This window comes from Falco punctatus (genome assembly GCF_963210335.1).
Source record: "Falco punctatus genome assembly, chromosome: 4".
Lineage (NCBI taxonomy): Eukaryota > Metazoa > Chordata > Aves > Falconiformes > Falconidae > Falco > Falco punctatus.
Window position 1 is genome coordinate 84,477,596 of NC_137583.1, and position 25,238 is coordinate 84,502,833.

At 39.2% G+C, this 25,238-nt stretch overlaps 1 protein-coding gene across 6 annotated transcripts in view; it reads left to right on the forward strand.

The window, feature by feature from the left end:
• Positions 1–25,238, forward strand: part of ABCB5 (ATP binding cassette subfamily B member 5) — a 72,054-nt gene that overhangs the window by 1,678 nt on the left and 45,138 nt on the right. For 3 of the 6 annotated variants that reach the window (XM_080385206.1, XM_080385204.1, XM_080385207.1), the window contains exons 2-4: positions 22,897–22,964; positions 23,996–24,083; positions 24,211–24,259. In XM_080385206.1, coding sequence (XP_080241332.1) covers positions 22,943–22,964; positions 23,996–24,083; positions 24,211–24,259 — 159 coding nt within the window. In that variant the 5' untranslated portion in view covers positions 22,897–22,942. Of the gene's footprint in view, positions 1–13,643; positions 24,084–24,210; positions 24,260–25,238 lie in introns of those variants that run through there. The other 3 variants (XM_080385209.1, XM_080385208.1, XM_080385205.1) reach the window with 2 other exon arrangements.

Genomic DNA, 25,238 nt, shown 5'->3' on the forward strand with positions numbered 1-25,238 from the left:
CAAAAGTGTCGCAAAATAAAAGTATTTATGTTTTGAATGAGAGGCAGATATCTCCCACAATTACACAGATATGTAGTTCCCTCTCTTGCAATTCCCTTCCAAACCGTTGGGAGCTCCTCTGTCCAAATAGACATTTCACCCTGATCCTGTAAATTAAAATTGGTAACAGTCAGTTTGGTGGACATCACCATCAGGCCAGCATTGGGACAGGAGAGAAAATCCCAAGGGCAGAGTAGCATTATGGGCTCGGTTTGCCTATGATCTCTTGTAGCTGCTGTCATGTCACTAGCACAAAATGCATGTGCAACAAACAGGTTGAACAAAGTTCAGCTGAAAGTTTTCTGCCTGCAAAAATTGACTGTGCAAGTTCTAATGGAGTTTTTAATTCCAAAATCCTTTTGTAAAATAAAATGGGCACAGAACCATTGCCAGCTTCTTCTGAGATAAAATCACAGGCTTAGGAACTTGTAGTGACATAATCGGTTATTCATTTACTTTTTTATTATTTTTTAATGGGCTGCCTTAATTTCTCTCTAAAGACTAGAACAAAGGCTTTTTCTGAGCATTTTCTGGCAGGATCTGGGAACTGGTGGCACCACATCGAACACTGCTGCTTAGCAATCCAGTTGTCTTTTACCAAGGACAATGGGATTGCATTAGTGTATTTCCTTTACTTCTGTTAAAGTGGCAGAAAGATGCCCTAACCAACATCCAGACTTTTCATGTCAGATGCAATACATGGAGCTGTATGACTTAAATAAATCTGTTAACACAAGGTAGGAAAAGGAAGTGTTTAATTTTAGGGAGAGAAAGTAAGGAAGTTAGGGCAAGGCAGCAATGAATTTGTGACAGGGGACACCCAAGAACAAGAACTTGTCTGAGGTCAGCTGCAGGGATGTGGCTTTGCTGGCAGTGAGTAGGTAGGTTCCTGCCTGCCTCAGGGTGGATTAAATGCTGAGTGCAAGCAGATGTGGAGCTTATTCCCACATCATTGCTGCTTTTAATTGCAGATATTTCCAGAGCTGAAGGTAGTTTGTTCTGTAGGACTGGAAAACCTGCTGTGCAAGAAGCCCTCCTCTCCTCCCCCGCTGACATTGAATTTATGAGTTCTGAAGAAAAATACAGCCATTCATACTGGACAGTACAGTCTGCTGTGCCTGTCCAAAATGCAATCACAGGTACCAGTGACAACGTTGACAAATGTGTCTGCTCCCAAGTATAAGGTGGCATTTTCAAACATTCACCACACAGCAGCCACTAGTCATTGGGCACTTGAAAAAAACCCCAGCTTTTTCCATTAAGAGTTCTTCTTCCTCACCATACTATAAGCAAATTCAACAGTGAATGGGCTCCCAGCCTTGTTCTCCACAATTAGTGAATAAGTTGTTGATAAGTTATTGGAAAAAAGAAATAAATGATGGAATTGTTCTTCTTTCCATTTGAATAAAGTACAGTAGCAGGTTTGGGGAAATAATCGGGTTTGGGGGCCAAACCAAGCTTAAATTCTCTTATCAAAACAACCCAGAAGCTGAAAAAAAAATTTTGACAGAAGTTTGGACTTGTTTCCCCAGGAAAAAAAAAAAGTGTTAGAGTGCTATATTTGAGGAGAAAAAGGAAAGGAAAAATCTATTTCTAAAAAATCAGAGGAAAAAATGTAAGAAGCCATCACCCAGAATTGAAGAAAATCAAAATATCCTACTTTTGAAATCCCAGGTCTGATTTTCCCTTTTTAGGGAGGGGGGCTGAAGTACATGTATGACTTGGTAAAAGCTTACAAACTGTTTTGGCCAGCAGGAAGCCACATTTTTCCGTAGAAGAGAAGGCTTATTTTCAGTTTGGATCCACTCTCGGTTGGGAGAACTTCCCCAGCCATCCTTGCGAGTAAAAGGAACATGTGAACTACGCCTCACTCACCCTCTCCAGTACTGGTATTGCCAGCTGTACCCCCAGGCTAGCAGTACAGGAAGGCAGAGCCCTAGGCTATCCTTCCCTTCCAGTCTCTCTATTTGTATTTTAAGTTCAATCAGCAGATGAAGAGCCTGGAGCAGGGATGGGTCTCCAGGACCTCAGTGCCACCCAGCAAGGGTCCAGACCTCAGAAAGACAGCGCAAGGCTTGATCCTGTTGCTGCTCAGCTGCACAGTTTGCTTTCTAACCAGCCTCATCAAACTGAACAAGTCCTGTGGTGGTTTGGAGGCACTGGAAGGCTTTGGGAAAACTCCAGGCTTCAAATGCCAGGGATACTTGTTCAATAAAAAAGTACAAATCGCCAGAACAGGTGAGAAGTTTGATTTGATTTTGTGTTGTTCCTTTCCAAATGCAGTCCCATTCATATTTTCAAGTTATGGTTCCTTGTTATTACAAAGGGCTTATTTGTACAGCACTAGAAATTCTGACTGAAAATGTGTTTGCTTTCTAAACTTCACCCAACAGTAGGCTGGATAATTTTTCCCTCTTAGAGCTTCCTCTTTTTTTTCCCATTTTACTCATCCAACAATAGCTAAGCTATTTCTGCATATGTTCTGTATACTTTTTCAGTGAATTTCTTGATTAATTTTTACAGCCCAAAATCCAGTCAATGTGAAAAACTGGTTAATTATGGCATTTACACAATACTTAATCTACTCATCTGGAGTCCTTAACATGAAAAGATAAACCTTCTATTATGGCAAACCTTCTTTTTCCCCCTTTTCTTCTGGGGATCCCTCAGAGGTCTTCCAGTTGATACTAGACCCATACTTTAATGACTAATCCAAAGCAGCCTGTACTTTTGTATCATCATTAAGTGCTGCATCAGCTCAGATAACATGAAGTAAATATTATCTCAAGCTGCATAAGGTATGAAATTCATCAGATCATAGTATTTTCTAATATTTTTTGGTCAAATTAATGTGCTCTCAAAAATGTAACAAAAATCTATTTGGAACGGCTCAAGCTACACAAACCAAGCTGATGCATCCCAAGCATCCCCTGCCTGCAATGGGAAATGCAGAACCTGACAAGGCTACTCGTATCAAAAGCCAGCTTCAACACAGCTGCCACATCAGCCAGCTGCCACTGCCCTTGAAGCTACGTAGCTTTCCTCTCTGCACACCAGCACTTCCCCTCTCCTCTACCCTTCAGCTATAATTGCCCACCTCTTTGTGTTAGCTTCCTACATGCTTGTTGCATTATGTGGCCTCCTGTTAAAGAAAAAAAAAAAAACAAAACAGCCCCAAAAATCATTTACAATAGCATCAATCCAGATATGACCAAGTACTTAAGAAATGTTCATGTATGCTCATTACCTAACAGAATATTTTCCACAATATTAACCTCAGCCTCCTTCATTAATCACATAGAGCACAGTATCCTTTAATACCTCTGCTGCTGTCAGCTGCACCACTCTGCAGGTGCAAGTAGGTTCAACAATTTTTTCTCCAGTAATGTAGGAGGCATTGGTATCTGGCTGAAATGTACTATCCCATGGAATTTGTTACTTTGCTGCAATTTAAAAACTGTTTGTGTGGCGGGATTGCTAGACTGAAGTGACAGGTGCTAGACAGGTGCTTTTAGCAAGGTGATCTGTGGACCACCCTTTGCAGGGTTGATTTTCTCTTCCTCTCAGAATACATAACTAGAAGGCTAACTGTGACTATATAGGCTTGGATCATTTAAATTATGAAGGAAGATGCTTTTTTTTTTTTAAAGAATATTCCATGTTTTTCTGCTCCCCTTCAACTGATTTCAGCATAAAGAAAAATCCTTCCTGAATAATATAATTACAGAATTGTACCATGAACTGTGGTGCAACCTGAAAAGCACCTCTAACTGGACATCCTCAGGTTGCAAATGGAGGCTATAGTTTTCCAAAGCAATCTTCCTTTAGAGATTTAACTGCACTCTGTGATATAGAAATACTATAAGCATAATTTTTTCCAACAGCATTTTGGCTTTTCTACTTGCAATGCTAGCTGGGTCCTTCAATTTTGAGATAAGCAGATATGAAAAATAAACTTAACTAAGAAGACAGCCAACTTAAGCAAACCTCCAAAAATGCTGGATACTGAGTTTGGGATAAACCCAAATACATTCTTTTATGTCATGGAGTTCCATTATCTAACATTTGAATGGTGCATCAGAAAGAAATCGGCATTTCAGTGAAAGCAACAGCAGTAAATGATTAACTTTCAGGAAAAGCACTATCTGCTGTAACATTTCTGGGCCATTGGTTTTCATTTGTTTGGGGCTGTTTTTTTCTTTTACTCCTTTTTTTGCTCCTTTTTATTAGTTTCCTGAAAGTGTGCAGTGTGTCTGCAAGTTCTCTGAATTGGCCATCTCCTCTTTACGTGACTTACACAGTAGAGTCTGTTTTCCATGTTTTCTATCTTCTTTCAGGTATTGAACATATCATAAATACAAAGTTAGAAAGCCCTATGATTTTTTCAGTGCCAGTGAGGTCTCATGATTAACCTGATGACTAGGGCATGAAATACTAAGAAACAAATGTTCCACGAGACAGGAACTGTGCACAGTAAATGGAGCAAACCATGTTTTAATGCTTTATATGAATGGTTCTGCTTTGTTTTCCCAAGGGCAAATGAATATTTTATTATTTTTGGTTGTTATACCAAAACTGGTAAACACACTAATGCTAATTATTGATAACAACTTATGGACAAAAATTATGCAAACTACTTGTGTGGGAGAGAAAAAGACATACAGTCCTGGTGTACTTGAAGTTAAATACATGAGTTTCAAGCTTAACTAAAAAGCCAAACTATTCTGTTTCATTTATGTATCAAGGCCACCTCCATCAATCCTGTAGGCTGGACCAGGAGGTGACTGAAGTTCTAAGTAGCACATATTTCTAAGTAGCACTTATGTTTAGATCTGCCACTAATCTGTCTCCAATAGTGCCTCCAATAACTACACCTACACATTATAGCCAAAGCCGCAGCCATCCCTAGGCATTTTGCTTTGGAGCCTAAAGATCCACCTGGAAAAGGATCTTGAAGCATGAGAAAGTTTCTGACTAGCAGGGAAGCATTCACCCAAACTTTGCATGACATAAAGTCAACTTTACATAAAGTCAACTTGCAATCTAGCCATGTTTAGGACAAGATAATATATTGTTTTGGGGGACAGCTGTCTCCAAAAAGCAAAACAGATCCTGGAGAAAATTTTCACTGCACATTAAACTTTTTTTCTTCAAACAAAGCATCATGCTCACCCCCTTTGCTTGACCAGGCATTCCTTCACAAGATTTGTGCAAATTTGCACCTACTCCAGTTTGACTTGCATTTCTCCATGTAGTGTGCAAATGCATTAATAAATGGCAGGTACTCTAGAATTAGCACATTTTCCTCACATAAGAAATCAGTGGTCTAATCAAGAAATTAATTAAGGTCATTAATTTTAGAAAGATCTCATTGTATTTTAATCTGCTTTCCCTTTAACAAAGAACTTGCTGCATTCAGAGTTCATGTAACCCTGGAGTAAAACCCGGTTCTGACAAATGTTTGGCTGCAAGACCTGTGCAAACCTTGTCACAGCCTTCAGTTGTCTTCCTCTTCTTTAGGCCTTTCATCATTACACATTCTACAAAGAGCAAATATTTAAGGACTGGGTCTTGCATGCCTCTGAAGAAGCATTTCTGAACTAAAATATAAAAAATGGAATAATTCAAATATATATAAAATTGAATAAAGGAGATCTCAGTGGCTCACAGAAGATTTTCGAAATTATCTAAAGTCTATGAGGGAAAAATAATACATTTTCCTCTGATGCTATTTGATTTTTAGGAAGTGGTATGCATTTCAGAAATCTCCTGTCTAAAGACCCTGTCATTTTAAAGTTATTTTGACACTAAAGTCAATCTTACCTTCTTACAGGTAAAGTCCTGCCAACGTAGACATTGGAAATAACAAGGAAATTAGCCACTAGGATAATTTAAGAAAGAAATTAAAAAAATGTTAGCATCTTTTGAAAAAATCCAGCTGAAATGCCACACTGATAGGAAAAACGTTTCAAGTGTTATACAACAGATGTCAAATTTGGCTGGAATGTGGTTCAGTGAAGATAGGTCAGAAGGACAACTTGGAACTGATACTTTATTTTAAAGAGGGGAGAGAAAGCTTTGCGGATCCCTTCTAAGGAAACATGAAACAAGTCTGACTTTCCTAGGCACAGTTTTCCCAGGTGCTGGAGGCAATGGTAGAAAAGTCATTTTCACTGTGTATTTCAGACTTCCATTTCTTAAGCATAGACGTATCAGAATATGTAAAAGATTTGATTATGGAGAAGTAAACAATAATCCTAAATCCTTATACATATTAAATTATAGGACAACAAGTTCTATGGTAGGTCATTTTATTAGAAATAAGTTATAATTTTCATGACATTTCTACTCAACAAACATTAACACACTACCACTAAGCCTGGAAATACTGTATGGAAAATTAATTTTTTTGTATGAAATGGGTGGCAAGTTACCAATATTATGTATGAATTCCCTGAAAGCGTTATCATTTTGGTAAGAAGAAAACAATATTTTTTCACTGGTAACTCTGGGTTTTTTGGGGGAAATTATACCAGTTTCCAAAATTTAAAAAACAAAATGTTGATCTTGCCACCTCCCTGTGCTTGTTCCTGGACAAAAGCATGCCTGTGTCAGCTAAAGCTGTAGCCTATGACAGAGAAAAATTTAGAAAAGTGTCTACAATTTCTTTTTAGAAAGGAAATAACTGAGACAATAGACAGACTATACCTCTAAGTTTTTTACGTCTTTTTGCCACCTTTTACATCCATAACCTTGTTGTGATGTTATGGACCCTGTTCTGGTTACAGTGCCGTAAGCATACCTCCCCTGGGCTGACTTACAATGCAGCAAAACCCATTGCAATGTGAAGACTGTTCTGCCTGCTGCTGCACATCAACCTGGTAAAACGAGATCAGCTGAGCTGTACCCAGCAATGACTGGCTTCTAAATACTGGCCTTGTGCACCACGGCCACTCTTTTATCTTCTGCACAGCTAGGCAGCTGTGCAGCTCGACCAGCCCCTCTGCCAGCGATGTTTGTTTGGATTAATTAGTTAACATCAGAAAAGCATGTGTCCTACTCATTGAAATGCCTTGCTATGACTGTTCATTATGTTGTGATGGGAATGGAAAAAGGCAGCTTTTCTATACCGAAAAGTAAGATGAAATTAACCCCACTCCCTGTTTCCGTCATCTTGTATTAATGTCAGGGGTAGGTTCCTGGTTCATAACCTTTTATCTCTTGAAAATATTAAACATAAACCACCCTCTGATAAGCAGTGATAGTGCATTTTGTAAGGGGTTTGTAAAACAGATAAGGCAGTTAAGAAATCTGACTTAAAGTTTTCTCTCTGGCTCAAGGGAACTTCCTGCTCAGTGCATACAAAATCAGTCTACAGGGCAGAGAATAACAGTAAGTGAATGAAGGTCTGAGGGTAGGTACCATGCCTTTTGCATAATAATTGCAAATTCTAAGTGATAAGAAGAGACAGGAACTGTGGTTTTGTTTTATCATTTTCTGACTCCCCCAATAAATCAGTAAGTGCTCCCCCTGTCTCTTTATGGCCCCTTTGGTGGACGGAGGCATTTTATCTCTGTTAGTGGTTATATCTAGTTATCTGCCTGCCACTGTATGAATTTCCAGTCTATTTGCTAGTAATTTGTCATCAAAAGTTTTAAGTTCAATTCAATTCTAATAATTGTCATATTAAATGGAGACGAGATTTAGTAGCAAAGTTCAGACTAAACATTGGTCAAATGAGTCACTATATGTATCTGCATATCCCACACCAGCCCATAACCCTCAACAGCTCTGCGGTGAGAGGGACGCCATATCCCAATATTTCACTTGGCTACTTCAAATTATATTTTTACAACAACTTTCCAGATTTTAATGCCTGGTTTTGTAGCTGGAGCTCAATGCCAGCACTCAACATGTCTTGGCAAGGTTTACTTTACTATGATTGACTTAACTGATCCTCTACTCACGTACTGTTCCCCGGTTTTTGATGTAAAATAATGGAGATAAAAGGTTTTGCTGCTTCACTAGGAAGTTGAAACCCAGTCAATAACGTAATGCTTGCAAAACACCTTCAGTCTCAGATGACAGCCGTTATCAAAACTCAAGATATTAAAGTAGTAACAGCTCTGAGAACAAAATTTTTCCCACTGTGAGGTGGCAATGGGTGAATATTAAACATGATCAGAGAGAGGAGGGAAATACGTGGATTTTCCTTTGATGCCCAGTGATTTTTTTGGTTTTTTCTGCCAGTTCTTACGGAGCCAAGATTGAGCCTCTGACTGCTTTTTCTGCACTGGTGGCACACAGAGTAGCAGCAAGGGCACGTGCCCTTGGTGACCTTTGAGAGGCACAAGGGACAAACACAGCTGAGCCCTGCCAGTAGCTGCCCAAGAAGGCTGGTGAGGCTGGTGGTGGCAGAAAAAGAGGAGCTTTTTGAGGTTGAAGACAGAGGGGAGAAAGAATAGCTCTGGGAATTAGAGCAGGAGGTATCTTGGTTGCCACTGTGCCTTTCTATAGGGTTGTTTATTACTATATAGCATGCAACAGAGGGCATGCCTTTTGTAGAGAAAGGTAAACAGGAGTGACCTCAGCGCAGTGTTTCAAGCTTTTTAATTAGATCGCCCTTCACATTTTTTATCACGTTTCAGCTAGAGGCCAGACTGCAAATGCTGGCTGCTGCAAAGCCAGGCTGAGCATGTTCCTACACGCGCGTGTCCCTGCATATTGATAATTCACAAACTTGTTCAGCTTTTTCTTACAATGTTTCCACCAGTGTGTCCTTACTGCTTTACTGTCGTGGCAGGGCGGCTACTGAACTAAGGAACACTGCTGGCTTCAGATACTGAGATCTTTTTCCTCTCTTTTAAAGAAATTACTCCACATACAGGAAAGCAGATGAAGGATGGGAGGCAACTTTTTCATAAAACACAATAGTAGCTCTTCCACAGTCTACAGTATAGGCAATGCTTTACAAACTATCTGAACTGTAAACTGAAGGTATGTCCTGCTGTAGCCTTCCAGATTTGCAGAGGTTTTCCTGACCTGCCTGGTATGGTTCTGTGCTTTCTTGAGAAAGGTCAGCAGCTTCTTTCATAGACCATGCAAATCTGAAAGGAGCATGACTCATATTAATAACTTCTTTTGCTCAGTGGGAAACCTGACCTTGGCTTTAACATGCCTGCTAACGCCATAGAAGTGCTGGATTATCTCTTGTGGGCAACTGCCATTCCCAATTAAAAATTTGTATTACAGAGCTTTAACCCACACATTTCACCCTCTCAGGAGAAAAGGGGTTTTGGGGTGCTTTTTGTTTTGTTTTGTTTTGTTTTGGGTTTTTTCATTTACTACCTGGCATTTAGCACCAGGTACACATCTGACTTCTCTGTCTGCAGAATCTGAGCATTTTGCCCTTTCTTTGGATTCTCACAGCACTTCTGTGGATCACAAAAGCTTTATTTCATAAATTCCATGTAATAAAGAAATAAATACTTAATTACTTCAATGAAATCCTTTTTTTTTGTTTTGTTTTTAATAAATGGGAGAGGAAAATTATCTGCCCAGAACCATGCAAGTTAGGCGTAGAAAAGCTAAAAAAGCAAACAAATCATAACTTTCTAGACCATCTCATTCTAACAATTGTTTTCTAAAAAAATCAGGGCGAAGTTCCTACCATTATAAGCCCAGGGGAGTGATGTAATTACAGGAATAAGGGACGTAACATAAGGAAAGTTTTGTGATGAGTATCAGTTTGATCCCCCATATTCACTTCCTTGAATCAAGGCTTAATCAACCACTACAGCATCTGATTTGCCTCTCCTGTGAACCCTCTAGCTTCTGCTGAAGGAACTTCTATTTAGTTTAATTCAGATATACATATAAAAGCAGCTGCTGGTAATAAAATAACACTCCTTATTTTCCAAGTTCATTCCTCACCTGTACTCAAATACTGTCTTAAGGAAGCTACTTTGAATGTTTGTTTTGCTATATTTTTAGGAAAGCTTTTGAAATGTAGTATTTTGAAAAGTATAAAAATAATTAGCCATTTGGAGAATATAATTTGATAAAACAATATATGAAAAGCCCCTGCCTTTTTGTAGCTACATAAAAATTAATTTGCCCACAAAATAATTTTAAACGTATTTTGAAAACTTCCTTGAATGCTGCATTTAGTGCAAGGTGCTCTCCCTACCGAAATCCATGGGAAGAGACGTCACCTTCACAACATGACAACCATGAAGAAATAACCTGAACTCCATTCAATGCCATAGAAATACTGAGGCTGTCATGACAACATCGTTTTAGAAATACTTCAGAAATACATTAGAAAGACTACTATTCACCTGTTTGGAATTTTAAAGTCATAACATGCTTTAAACTATCACTGTGATACTTAGAAACAAAGCAAAGGAAAACAAGATATACCTCTGTCCTTGGCTCTCGACTCAATAATTCTTTCTTGACAGTTACAGTGGCAATATTGGTGTAGATAAATACTATTTTATTTTATTTTATTAAATCTACCTTAATGGATAAGTCTTGCCCATTATACAGCAGTCTTTCTTCATCAATGAAGACATTTTAATGAAGACAGCAGTAACAAATTTTATCCAACACAGTAACATTCCTGGCTTTATATAAAATAGACCGTCTAATCAGGAGAAATTACTATACATGGTTTTAAAACTGTGGATTTAGCTAGTCTCTTTTCGTGTCTGTGACCATCGACACAATAAGCCACATGACTTTTTGGCATGTAAATACCCAAATCACTAAACACAAGTCCCTAATGTTTACCAAAGTCACCACACTTCTTCAGTGTTGTTGGTTACTTTAAACTCATAATGTTTTCAAAACACATGTTGGCATGTGAAATGAAAATCATCAGAAGAAAACAACCACAAGCACAGCTTTCAATTATGCAAGGTTTAACAACGTCAGATGTTCTTTTTTGAAAGAGTGAGCCTTATGTACTGAGTCTCAGAGAGCAAGAAGCACAGTTATCCGAAAGTCAACCTCATTTTTTGGGCTCTGAGAGAATGTCAACTAAGACTACTGTGATTCCTCCAGTGCAACATTTCAAGAGGATGCTAGATCTAAATGGATTCTGGATTTCATTTATTTAAACAAATAGCATGCTTATTGAACCATCTTCTTTACAGGTCTTCACCTGGGAAAAAAATGGGGTAGACATTTGCAAAACTGCCATGATGTACCCCTTACATTCAAGGTGGGATACAGTTCCCACATTCAGGCATGTCATTTTAGATGTCTGTCTGCTTGTAAAGAAGCTGCCCAGCTCCCATTACTGTCAGTGAAGATCTAGTCTATAGAGCAAGTGAGATATCCAGTGCAGAGAACTGGTCAGCTCACCTTAAAGGAGATATCTACATTACTGACTAGACTCCTGTTGACTACAATGGGAATTTGGACATACACGTGCAAGCATCAACATGTAGTTGCATAAATGTAGATGTCTGAGTTTGTCAGCTGAATCCCATTCCCAGTGTAGGCTGTAGAGGAGAGCCAAGTGCAGACCTGTAATTTTCCAAAGAGAATTTTAATCCTCCCTCATTAGCAAGGAGAATTTGCTAATCACCAGATGTCTAATCTCACCTGTAAAACCACTTCATGTTGTGCACATAACTCCATGTTAATTGGCCCAAAACCAGGACTCAAAGTGCTGTGCCAGTTATTGGACTTCCCACCAGCACAGCTGTGTCTCCTCTCTCCTGCTGCAGCAAGGATTGTGTCTTGGCACTAGGGCACCCTTTTCCTCTGGGAGACCCACGACCCACATCCAGGACAGCAGGAATTTAGATGTTGTGTGTCTCACAGTGTTCTGAACTGCTGGTGGAGAAGGGCTTCTCACCCTCCCTCTTGATCATTTTTAGCACTTCAGTAAATCTTGGCTTTGTTCTGTTCCATGACTGGACTTCTATGTGCTTTTGGCAAGGAAGGGACTGTTCCCTGTTGGACTCTGGTTAAAGCTATCATAAGCTCATGCTGGGGTCTGGGACTTAGAAAGAGACAATAATAGCTTTCTTGATTAAAAAATAAATAAATCACCAAGATCTCAGGAGAAATAACTGGGTCCTGAGCCTACCAGGTTTATAGGTACAGGAATGTTGTAGGATGTTGCATACCACAGCATCACAACACAATTGGCTTGTAATTGTAAAAGTAAATGACAAATATATAAATTGTGTCCTCTTAATGGTTATAGGATAGCATCCAACATAAACAGTAAAAAAAAAAACAACCAACAAAAAGCCTCAATGCATACACAGTGATACTGTCTGAAAGCTCCTCCCGATTGCTGTCTTGGACATATGGTACACATTCACTTGTAATTCATTAAAAGCTTTTTTGAATGACATCAAAAAGGGAAATACACAGCACATATTGACCTCAAGGATATTTAGTAATGGGTAGCGCAGCTGGGATTGTCTAATTATTTCCATAAGTATCAGTTCATCAGAATAGTAAACTGAGTCCTAGTGAATGACACAGACTGTTATAAGAAGGATCAGGAGGGAATTTTTTTTTTTCATTGACCTAAATAAATTTGCATCTGTTAATAAATCAAAGTAACATTTGAGTAACAAATATTTTAAAATTTTATCTCTTCTTTGAGTTTACTTTTGGTGAAATTGATTTCAAATACTTACTTTTTAGAATATCTACTTTACTATCATTCTGCTATGCAACTAAAGATGCCATAAAATGAAGTATTTCTTCTCTGAACAGAAGTTATTTTAGGGGGCAGTTAATTAACTGATGTGCTACCTGAATTTATTCCTATACTAAGTCACTCATTAGACAATTCTGAGACCATTCAGGAGCTTCAAACAAATTTTGGTAGTACAGCAGAGATAATTTGCCATACTTTTGAAAAGAATAATTAGCAAATACATGGCAGTAGTTACAATTACTTTCAGTGTTCCTACCCTTATTATATACAAAGGCACGTAAAGGAAGATTAATATACTTCAAAAGCTAGTCTCCGATAGTCTAATCTTTTTTGGCAGGCTGTTGTTAACTAGAAAAGCCTAATCATTTCCTGAATCTTTAAGAGCTGTTCAGGTGTGTTCTTGTGCATACCTTGGAAGCACCAACTCCTCCTTAAAAGGAAATATCCTTCATCAGACCTTTTTGATGCCCATGTTAATTTAGGTCCAACCAGAAGTTCATTAGAGCACTTGTAATCTGTTTAGAAACTAGTACAAGGAAAGTTTAGTGAAAGTCTAAGCATGACTGTGCAGTGATGCATACAGAAATGTAAACTTACATAACTAGTTTAATATTGCAAACACAGTTAGAACTAAAAGTTCAGCACTGCATGAAAGCAGTACAGACAGTCCTGATCTAGAGGTTATGTCAACAGGACAAAACCCAAGATCTGTATGTAACTAGCCCCCTTGGTTGCCTGAGCACTCCTCAGTCCGTGTGAAGGGTTTCCTTCACTCTTGTGAGCATAAATTGTTAAAGATTACACTGGAGAAAACATGTCCTAAACTGCCTGTCAGCTGAAGAACTCGATCAGAAATGTATGGGAAAAGGAGATAGTATTAGATCCCAGCCTGCAGAGTATGAAGATAACTGTTACTTCTTAGGTGGAAGGAGGAAGTAGAAAAGGGAGATTTTAAGTGATAACTGAGAGTCTACCACACAGTACCCCAAAAGGGAGGATATTTAGAAGATGCCAGCATCTGCCTTTTAAGCACTGGAGTTTGACTAAGCCAGCTTTGGGACACAGAGTCCTTGCTCTGCCTCTCATCACAAGCTATCTGTGTGACAGAGAGGTGTAATACTTTGTTCCTCCCCTCAGCACTCTGTCAGTCTTGTTCCCTCTGAACCAGATCACGGTACCGTGGTAGCCAGCACCAGGAGTAGCCACCATGGACATGGCAGTCTGAAATGCAGGAATCACTCACTGGCAGAAATCCTACTGCTTTTGTCTGAAGTGCCAAAGTATTTTTCCTCAGAAGAGATTACGACTCAGTACATGTGAATGAGCTGCCATGGAAAAAAAAAAAACAGCTACCCCAAAGGAAAACAATACTGTGACCACAGAATACAACTTTATGAGCAGAACTAACATCTTCTCTAACACAAGAGATTTAAGCCAGGTTTATAATTAGGGTAATTTATTCTGGTGATCAGTTGTAGTCTGTGCACAAGTACTATAAGGCAGCTGCCTTCAGAAATTTGCCCTATCTCCTCTATTCCAAGATAATTCCTCATTAATCCTAGGATGCCTTTTCCTATTTGAGCCCTCAGGGACCATATAACTTGGAGGTGACTATGAAGTGTAATGTTAGGGGATACCTAGGATTTTCAATGTTCAAGGCATGGAAAAAAGATTGTGAACATCTAAACAAAGAAAAAAAAAGTGGTTTTGGACTGGGGGAAGTGCTGATTCCAGCTGCACAGGCAGGTGCTGCAGCTCTTGGAAGACAGAACAACCATGGTGTGGAGCTGGTAGGGAAAGCAGGTGATTTAGGAAAAACTGTGCCCTTGAACTGCATGGCATCAGATCTAGCCCAGTCCTGATACAGCCAACCTCTCCATCAGTTGGGAGCTGTCCATATATGTTATTTAAATGGGAAGCCCATTTTTATTTCTCTTCTTAAGAGTTTTATTTCAGTTAAGGTTAAATGCTTTACATGTATCTTCAAACACTTATCTTTTGCCTCTGCTTTTCAAACTTGCCTTTTCCTGGATTAAATAGTATCAGTGGAAGGTCACTGTTAGCACACATTTGCAAAAAACCAAACCAAACCAAACGAAAAACAAAAGCACCAACTCCATTTTAACCATGGTCTGTCCTGGCAAGGGAAGCACCCAGTGATATGCTCATAGGAGTCATAAAGTGCATGATCGGTGAGCAGGGATGTTTACACTGATCCCTTCAGATGAGAAGGACAGCATTTTCTGACCTTTGGGAGCATATGAACATTTAGTCAAGGACATCATTTGGTAGTAAACACATGCTACCTGTATGAATAACACCTGTTTGATTCAGTCACATTATTTAAATTATATATATGTACAAAATGCCAGATTATTGGAGAGGGAGAGGCTACAGCAAAAGAGAGAAAGGTCCTTGCCTCAAGAATTGGCATTGCATTGAGAAATACAAACAGTTAAAGGAAAGTAATTGTCACTTGGTAATTCCCTCTGACAGTCTGAGACTAAAGAATAAATTAACTGAAATTCTCTGTGCTGTCCACACCCTGTCCAGCATTGTACAGTACATTCAAAATGTTGTCAAAGAAAGGGTCTTGACTGATGCTACCCTTGTAGTAAAGACATCTGATAGGTTCTTCACATTTTCATATGTGAACTGTTGATTCACCATCATCTAACTCTTTGGTGTGAGATGGCTGAGTCCTAAAAAAGACCCTTCAGAAACAGAATATGAGATTTCTACCCACACAACTTCATTCCCGGGTTATGTCAGTAAAACATTATGAAACCCTACCAGTGAACAAACCACATCAGTAGTTGAATCTACACTGCTAAAAACATTTAACTCCTGAAGAGGTCTATGACCTTCATGGTTTCAACAGCTTGTATCCACTTTGTTCAGAAATAGCCCCTCTGGAATAGCCTGGCCTTTTCCATGGTTTCTATGGCCTACTACTTAGTCTGAGTTTCCTTTGCATCTCATGTGGTGCACCCAAACCCCTAAGACATACTGATTACTCCTTGTCTTTTAACACTCCATAGTGCTGTGTATGAGTGCTGAACTGTCACAATGTCACAATGACATTACACAGAAGGCAAAAACACAGAGAGATATTTTTATAGCCCAAATTGAAGGCTATGTGTTGCATGCTCCAGGATATATTGTGACAGTGTGCAGAAATCAGGGCACAAGGACCATGTTCCAGGACTGCAGAAGATATAAAGAACCAAAACTGTCCTATAGAAATTAGTTCTTAGGAGCAAACGTGGGAACGAACTATTCTCAAAACCAAAACCACTTTCATCTGAAAAATGAATTAATTGGTTCAGTCCAAGAAGCAACCTGGAAGTTAATATATACTCCATGTCAATGATCCACCCCAGGATATGGACTAGGCAGTGAAGTGACTCTACCACTTGTTCAGTTTTCAACCTCTCACTAGCAGAAATCTTCATCAAAACTGTAGCCACCTGTTCCACAGACTCGGTTTACATCTAACCTCATGTCTTTAACCAAAACACAAGATGTATCACCTTCATTCCATTTTGCCTTTCATCATGTTTATCAGCACAACAGAGAAAATAAAGCCAGTGAGGATCCTGGAAGACAATTCCATCTTTTCCCAGTCCTCAAGTTAAAATCAACTATACAAAAGTTTTCCTTGTAGACAACTGCTTGACTTGACCTTAAAAAAAAAAAAAAAAAAAAAAAAAAAAAAGAAAAGAAATTAACCAACAGCTCCAACAGACACCAACAGCTCCACCAGTAATCTGGCCCAGTGCTTAACTATCCATACAATTAATTGCCATTTTCCTATATTTTTTTTTTTTCTTACTGTAATTCAGTGCTACAGCAGATCTGGAAGACACCGGATTACATTGCTTTTGCAAGAGTCTCTCATATTTTTCTAAAATGAATCGCATGTTTTCCACTGCACCAAACCCAGTTCCATCTGTTTTTTCTCAGAGGCCATGTCCTTTATACCCCTTCAGTTTTGCTTTCTTCCATAATTCCTATCACCCATATCTTTCTTGAAATAATCAAAAATTAGACATAGCAGTCCAGCTAAGGACTTAACAGTGCTATGCAGAGAAAAAACTACTCCATGTGTTTCACATATGACTCTTCTGCGCTTTTGTGAATTTTTCTTTTTTTTCACAGCGGTTTGACATTTTTGGCTTCTGTTCAGTTTTCCATCCAGTATATCTCCTAGATGCTATTCTGCAGAAAATCGGCCTACAAAATCATTCCCAACCTCTACTTATTGACAGACGATTCCTACACATGGATCTGTGCTTCTGCATGAAAGAATGACCTCTTTGTGTTTCAAACCCATAACAAGTTTGTAGCAATTGCCAACTTGTTTTACCCCCTTTGCCTTTAGAGTGCCTTTCCATGAATAACAATAATTTTCTATTCAAACTTATTTTCTTTATTCTGTTGTCATTCCTCTTTTTTTCTAAAGAATCATCAACATTATAATTTCATCATCACTTTCATGCAAATGTTCTTCCTTGATTGCATTCTACTGTAGAAAAACCCATCTTCAGTTACTTCTCTCACCTCTTGAAAGAAAATTTTGTTCCCAGAACTTTCCAAGAATTTAAGAGATATTTTTTCCCTCTTGCCTGTGTTGCCCAACAGATGCCCAGGCATGTAATGGTCTCTCTAGTCCTTTCCTTTTAGCTAGACTAATGAAACATCATCTTCTTAACATCATCTTCTTAATACTCCTGGTCTGATGGACCAAAACCCACTAGTTTGTCTTTCTCCTGATGCAGGGAAAGCCCTAGAATAAGTAACTTGCTTACATAAGGCAGCTCCTCTGCCCTTAACCTTTCTTTCCTCCCTGTCTTTCTGGAATAGGTATATAACTCGACATTTATTCCTGCGAACTCTCTCTATAGGTCTTTATTGACTTAACTCACCATTTTGATAATGTAGGAAGTTTCCCTGTTTAAGGTACACAAAGTGTTCAGCAGAGTGACTGCCTTTAGTGCTTCCTATGACCTTTACTTATACCACTTAATTACTTACAGGAAAAAAGAAAATATTTCTTTCATAGGAAAGCAATGAACCACATTGACTTGACCTTTATTTTAAAGGCAAGAAGAATTATAGTAATCATTTAAGAAATGTGCAAATTCTTCACACTTAGCAGTTAAGTCTTTCCTAAAACAGACATGCAAACTTCATAGGAGGGAATAAAATGCATTGCCTTGGTGGTTTTTTTTCCTTTGACAAAACTTGTATTATGGAGAACTTGTAAAACACACATCAGGCTCAGTAAATTCTCGCAAGTTGTTCTGGTTAGAAACAATTATGATTAAATAGCTGTCTTTGATGTAACTCCGTTTAGTTAAAAGAATCAGGTATGTTCCCGCTCTCTGGTTTCTGGAAAACCACAAATAATTGTTTTGCTCCGTTACAGAATTAGGACTTTTGGACAACATAGCTCAGTCTTTCTCAGGAAGTTCAAGAAGTGTTGTGACATATTTCTTTACACTACCCGATTTTTAATTCTTCCAACACGCACCTCCAGCCAGATTTTCTCCATTCATTGCACCAAATCCCTGACAGCTCTGCAGGTGCCAATGCTACAGTAGTACACGTCACTTGGTTTTGGTTCGGAGAATTACAACATTTTAGTTAGCTGCTCCCTGTAAAGAAACTAGAAAACTTCTTAACTTCTGGTTTGCAAATGTGATTTCTTTCCCCAGCCTAACCAATGGTGTAATTAAGCTTACCTTAGTCAACAGAATTTACCCCACTCCCATTTCCCCAGCTGGTATCCTGAAACTATGGGCTTTCCGTTTTGTACTACCCCATCTAGGTTTAGCATTAACTGCTGTGACAGAGAAGGAGCAAAAACCTATAATCTCTGAAGGACAAAGAAGTCCACAGCTGCTCCACAAAAGACTCCTTTTCATCCCCTGTGGGTATTGGATATTATCAGTTTATATAGCCCTACTTGGATCAGTCAGGCAGTGGTGGAGGTAACTCTGCCTCTCAGACATTCATTAACCTTAGGCAGAATCTTTCCAATAATTTTTATGTTGACAAAAGTTAACAATGTAGGATGCATTCATAATTCCCATATTCATAACCCAAATGGTCAACATTCATAACCTATTACTCAAGGAATTCAGTGAAGAATGTTGGGTGATAATGAGCCACTCCTTTTATGCCCACGAAAACACGACCTTGTCTCAGAGTAAGGCTGCAAGTACAGTGCCATGACTACAGCTATTACCAGTGTTTATTAATAACATTACTGTTGAGATTGAGTACAATACATATATGTCCCTGTGCTACTATAGATATGCGGGTGTTGATTACAATTAATGGTGACTAGCCCACAAAGCCTGCAATATCAGTGTTCCATTTTGGTCTGATTTCTGACAAAAAAATCAAAAGCCAGAACTACTGAAATTTATTTTTAAGCCTTTCCTGGCTGAATCAGAGGCACAACACAAATGCAAAAGTCACAAAGCAACTAACACTAAAGGACAGTGAGTGAAGACCTTTTATAGCTCCATCCTGTTAATTACAACCCAGCTACATGGAAAAGGTAGGTGTTCACCTGTGATTAAGGTAACAGGTCAAATACTAGCCCTGAGTCCGTGTGTGTTGCTTGTAGGTGCAGGCTGGGTGTTTTGCTGGTGCTCTTCTGGTCTGTTGTAGAAGTCAAAAAGCAGTAATGAGCTACAACGCTTGTAAGATATAACATGCTTTCTTTGTATTTGACTGTTATTTTGAAGGAATGTTCCAGTAAAATGGGGTGTCTACTACTTTTGCATACCATAAATTGTATTCTTTTTAGTGTTAATGCTTTGCTAGACAAATGAATTCTTATTTCTAAGTTGTGTTCTGGGGTGTTTTTTTGGTGGGTTTTCTGTTTGTTTGTAGTAATGTTGGTCTTATAGTTAATAGTTCTTTAAAGTAAATATCTCTTCTAGTTCAGTCAGTTATGACTGGTGTTAATTAATAATATTTGACTGTATTTAATTTTGCTTTTCCTCTCACTGATTGTTTCTGGATAGATGAACAAGACATGTGGAGGCACGGGTGTATATTGTCTGTTTGGAATAAAATACTTTTCAGATGCAGTGAATGTTTTCTAAAGCTCCACACATATTTTTGGATAAAAGAACAAATAGCATTTCTTCTCAAAATCATGTTATAATATTTTACCTTAATGTCACCCTCACCCCCAGAACTATAAGGGCATTACTGTGAGCTATCATTCCGTGTCTTGCTTTGTTGCTTTCTTTTATTGATGGGAGTCTTATCTACTTGACACATGTGTTTTAGTCCTGAACATTTGTTTCTGCAAAATGTTAGACTGTGCTAACTTATTTTTTACTGAAGTACAGAGTAGTTAACTGTAATTAGATTATGAGTTGATGTTTCTCAGTAAGTTAGATCAGGAATCTTTTTCCAGGAGATTTTTTCTTGTTTTTTCTTGCTCCTTTTTTTGTTCATTTTCTTTCTTTTTTTTTTAATCTGCTTGTTCATGGTTTGGTTTGTTTATCATCCTCACTTTGGAGATGATCATTAACCTGCATACAGTATAACATCACTCTCAAAGGAAGAAATGGTGGGAGGCGGGCGGGAGGAAGCTGCTTTCTTCTCAACACCCCATGCTTCTCTTTCTTGCACTATCAGTTGCTGGCACTGCTCATCTTGCATACCCTTTTTGGACTGAATTCTATGCAGGGGAATGCTGAGGCTTTCTCTTACCAGGCATGCAGTGTGTAGGACAATGGATTTGGATTGTAATTGACACTTTATTGCTACTGTGTGTGAATAACTGATAATGAAGCTTTGAAAAGTGAAAGTGTGTGTGTGTTTCAGAGGTACCAAACACTCCCTAGCTGCCAGTGATCCCAAGTAAGGTGTGTGGGTGCTTAGCAGCCCTGAAAACTGGTCAGAGAGAGTTGTTTGGGTTCATAGTACCCCCATTCTTCTACTTAACTACTTATGTGCTCTGTCAGCTCCACACTAGCACCAAATCCAGTCATTTGCTTTCTAGGTGGGGTGTTCCTATGCTTAATAATTTAAGTGTGATTATAGTTTCTTCTGAAAATAAGTTAATCACCTGTTCTAACAAAAACTGAGGCACGGTGAGGAGTTGGTCTCACTCCCATTGAGATGAATAAGAAAAAACCTGTTGCCTTTGGTGAAGGAAATACTGTGCACAGCTGTGAACCTTTGGGCTGGGACAGCAAAGTACTTCAGCTTACTGTTTTCTCTCCTGAAAATCTGTAAACTCAGATTTTTTCATAGCAGCAGAAGTCAAAGCTTTTGATAATTCTCTGGAACGTAGCACAGCTGTAGATGTATGTTATGCAGGCTTAATGTTGAGTTGGTAATATAAACTCTAGGTAGTGCTTATGAGATAAAGTAATAATAGCTCTAACATGTAGGGGTTTGAATCTAACTGAATGTATAGGGTCCCAATGTGCAGGAGGTGATGATGCCTAATGCCTTTTATGCTGACCAACATGTAAAATGTAACCCAAATCCCATGGGGAATGCAAAAGAGGGAAGCCTGAATTAGGCAGAGTTACTTGAGAATAACTTCAGCTAGTAACTGGTTTACTTATCTGGGGCTTGGCTTTAGGATAATGGCATTTGAGTGGCTGGGAAAATAACGTTAGTTTCCATAAAGACTAAAGGCATTGGTGGAAGCAGGCGGTACAGATTCCAGCCCATGAGGGTGGGACTGGGGAAGGGTTCCTGCTGAGCTGTGAGGTAAATCTGTTTACCTGATTTCTTCCCGGGGGGCCAGGGCAAAAAAAACAAAACACAACACTCCTGAGCTAATCCGAAACAAGAAAGAGCCTTACTTGTGCCAAAACAAAGCCCTACACAAATTGCTGGGAAAAGATGGGGACTAAATAAGCAAAATGAAATGCTTTGCTTCTCTTAAAAACAGTGCGTTCAGCTAGTTTTGCTCTTCATGTCATTTGGGAGTGGGAAATGAAAACACTTATTTTTAATAACAATTCTTAGATCAAATTCATCAGTATATCTTTGCTCTTAGCTAGAACTTGCTGAATGCACTCAAGCCATGCCCAGGTTCGGTACGGCCTTGCAGACAGCTTTCACAGGCCTGACTGTGACAAGTGGCTCTTCTCCAGCTGCCCGCTCACCGCGGCTTGGCGGCGGTGTGCCAGACTAAATCCCCCCTGCTCCAGCCAGGGCGAGACCCGGCCTGGAGAGCGCTCCCCGATCTCGGGGCGGCTGCCGGGGCCGGCGGCCTGCGGGCCCTCGCCGGGGGGGCTGCCGAGGGCAGGCGCCCGCCATACCGGGGGAGCCTCTCCGCGGGCCCCGCTGCCCCGGCGCCGCCCGCCCGGCCCCGGCCCGCACCTGAAACCCGAGCCGAGGGCGGGCGGGCGGGCGGCGCCCAACGCTATAAAGGCGCGGCCGGGCGGAGCGCGGGGGCGTGGGCGCTGCGCCCCGCCGGGGCGGCATGAGGGGCGCGGGCTGTGCGGTAAGCCGAGATAACGTGGGGGGAAACGCCGCCGGGAATCTGCCAAAAAGGATGTTTAAAGAAACTTTTTTTTTTTTTAAATGTCAGTTTGATTATTCATTTTGTTATTGATATTATTTTCGCCTTCATCAAATTAATGTGTGTGAGGTTTGCCTTTTTTTTTTCTTTTTTTTTTTTTTCTTTTAATCTATATATGTGATACATCAAGAAAAGCCCAGGGAAACTTGGAGCATCAGCCATTTACCGCCTCTAAATCTTGCTCTGCTGGTGTATGGTGTAACGTATGGCGTGTGTCTGTAGTCTTTATGGCTACAATCACGCTCATGTTATGACTGCTCAACAAGTTTTAATCAACCATAAGATAATGAGGGAAATCATCTGTTCTGTAATAGATCCTCCACAATAATTTCTGTATAAATGATCTAGGGATTTAGCACAGAAGACTACTAAAACTGGCTCCTGACTTAGGTTCCATTGGAATAGTCTGCACTGTTCTTAATAAAGTAGTTACTTATCGCACTGTTACGTACGTTTCTTTAGTCATTATATTTAAGTAAGACAATGCTGAGAGCAAAATGTAATGCGTCATGGAAAAACCCACAAATATTTTAATGCAAACTCTTTACATATCTACTAGTTCTAAACGCCTATTGCTCTTTTAATGCAGGTTTTGATTAATGTGACTTTATCTCATAAGCATACGACAAAGAACAATGGCGGATCCCCTTGACACTGGTAAGCCACAGGTCTGAAAGCTGTGTGTGTTTGAGGGATATATTCCAAGGCTCCAAATCTAAAGGTACATTTTAAGTCTTTACTGATTGCCATATGGTTTTACTGAAGACAGTACATTTCTAGTGAAATAAAGCCACCACCTAGAAAATGTTTATGCATGAATCATTCCACCAAGTTCAATAAAATTCATTTACATGGGTAAAACTCTTTAGGTGAGTCCTAGCCTAGGCATGGAAATGCTCCTAAGATCAGCTCAATAAGGTGGAAGCACATCATTGCCTTCAAATGGTTGTCTGAACCACTGTTTATAGACTGATGTTAAAAACAGTATGTGGAAAATTATACTCGTAGCAAGTCAGCAGTTAAAGTAAAGGTAAACTGGGGGTGGCTGGTGTGTGGAGCCTCTGTTCTCCCCATGCAATTCACAGCTGGCTCCCTACTGTGGTTGCTCATCAGTTTCTTTACCCATGTATTGCATCTCATTTTCTGCATTTAGAATCATAAGCTTTCTGGAGTAGGATTCTTCTTTTGTGTAGCTTTCTAAAGCCTCTTGCACAAAGGAAGTGGTACATGTGGCAACTGCAATATAAAGAAATAATTAAGATGGTTATTACAAGCAAAGGCATGATTCTTCCCTTAACTCACATCTATTCCATGTTACCTAGAGCAATTATAACCTTCACTATAAGCAATTCTGCTTGTTTCGGTTTCCTCTTATTTGCATTAAGTTGTGTAGGTGTTTGCAGTTAGTTCTTGCTTTTAGCCTTTGATAGCCTTTCTGTATAAATATATTTTAATTGTAAAAAATGAAGCTTGTTTCCATTTGAGAAATGGAGCTGGAAGCTTTTTTCTGGAGTAAGGGAGATAAACTGAAAAGAAAGGAAGTCTCAAGAAAGATTCACCAAGAACATGAGGGAAAACTGTTCATTAGGATTTAAATGCTAAAGAATCAGCAGGAATAGTTGCAAGAAGCTGGTTCAAAAGATGAGTTATTACGTTAAAAAGAAAAAAGTCTGCTTTTTATTTCACAGAATCTGCAAGCAGGGGATATGACAACCCTTCTTTCCAACATGATGAAAATCTTGAACAAAGTGACCAGTTAAAGCCCAAAAGAAAAAAGTAGGTATTCTCTTCTTTGAACTTAATACATTGCCCGCTCATGTCCTGAGTGTATGGAATGGGGGGAGTTTAACATGGCTTTGCTAGAAAAAAATCATTTTAACTAGTCTTGTGTATTTTCCCCTAGGAAGGAAAATGAGAAGACAGAGAAACGTGTGGTTGGCATTTGTGAACTGGTTAGTGTCCAGTTTGATGATCTGCGTTGTATTTTCTTTATTTGCCATTGTGAGTTGTTTATGAATTATAATCAATAGGCAATTAAAAACTAGAGAAGAAGCCTGACGCCTATTGATGCTAGACCTCTTTAGAATCAGTTAGGTCAGATTCTTCCCTTGGTGTATTGGTAGCACTGATAGCAGTTTACCTTAGTGCTGTTGGAGGATGAAGCTCACCCCTGCTAAGGCTGATCTAGCACATATATGCTGCGCAGTCCCTTGCCTTGTCTCTATTTATAAAGGATTTTTTCCTGTGTTTGACATCCGAGGGATCTAGTCTTTGAGAGAACCAGTGATATGGTTTTGTGTCAGTTTTCCACACAACAGCTATTTCCAAATAACTTACACGTGGACTTGTTTATTCTGGAACAAGATAAGTTTTATTCTTTGGTTTATTCCATGTCCATTTACACTTTGGAAGAGGGTTAGGACAGTGAGGAATAAAATGTTCTGATTTCAGATTAACCACATCCAGGAATAGCTGGTTTAGGCAGTTTAAAAAGGCAGTTTAAATTCACATCCTTCTTTAAACCAAACAAATGTTCAAGGGTAGACAAGCCTTAAGATACAATCTCTGCTGCAAACATTTTTCTGTTAGCAGATATAACCCAGGTGCTGGTCAATAACTCATTCTTGTTTACATTTCAAAGGCATTATCTTAGTAAATATGTAACTTTACTGGAACACAAAATGCAATATATTATACAGAGAAGATCATCACTTAGACACATGTAGGTCATATACTTTGGGGTTTACTTTCCTGCTGAGTTGGGGAAGAACCGTGTGTCCTGCCAATATTCAATTAGCAGCCTTACTAAGTACTGATTTAAAGATGTAAGGGGACCCACTACAAAATTCTGACGTTCTGAATTTACCTTCAGTTGGTGTGTTGTTGCTACTTAGATTATGTAGGCAGAAACAAAGCATGTTCTGTAAGTCT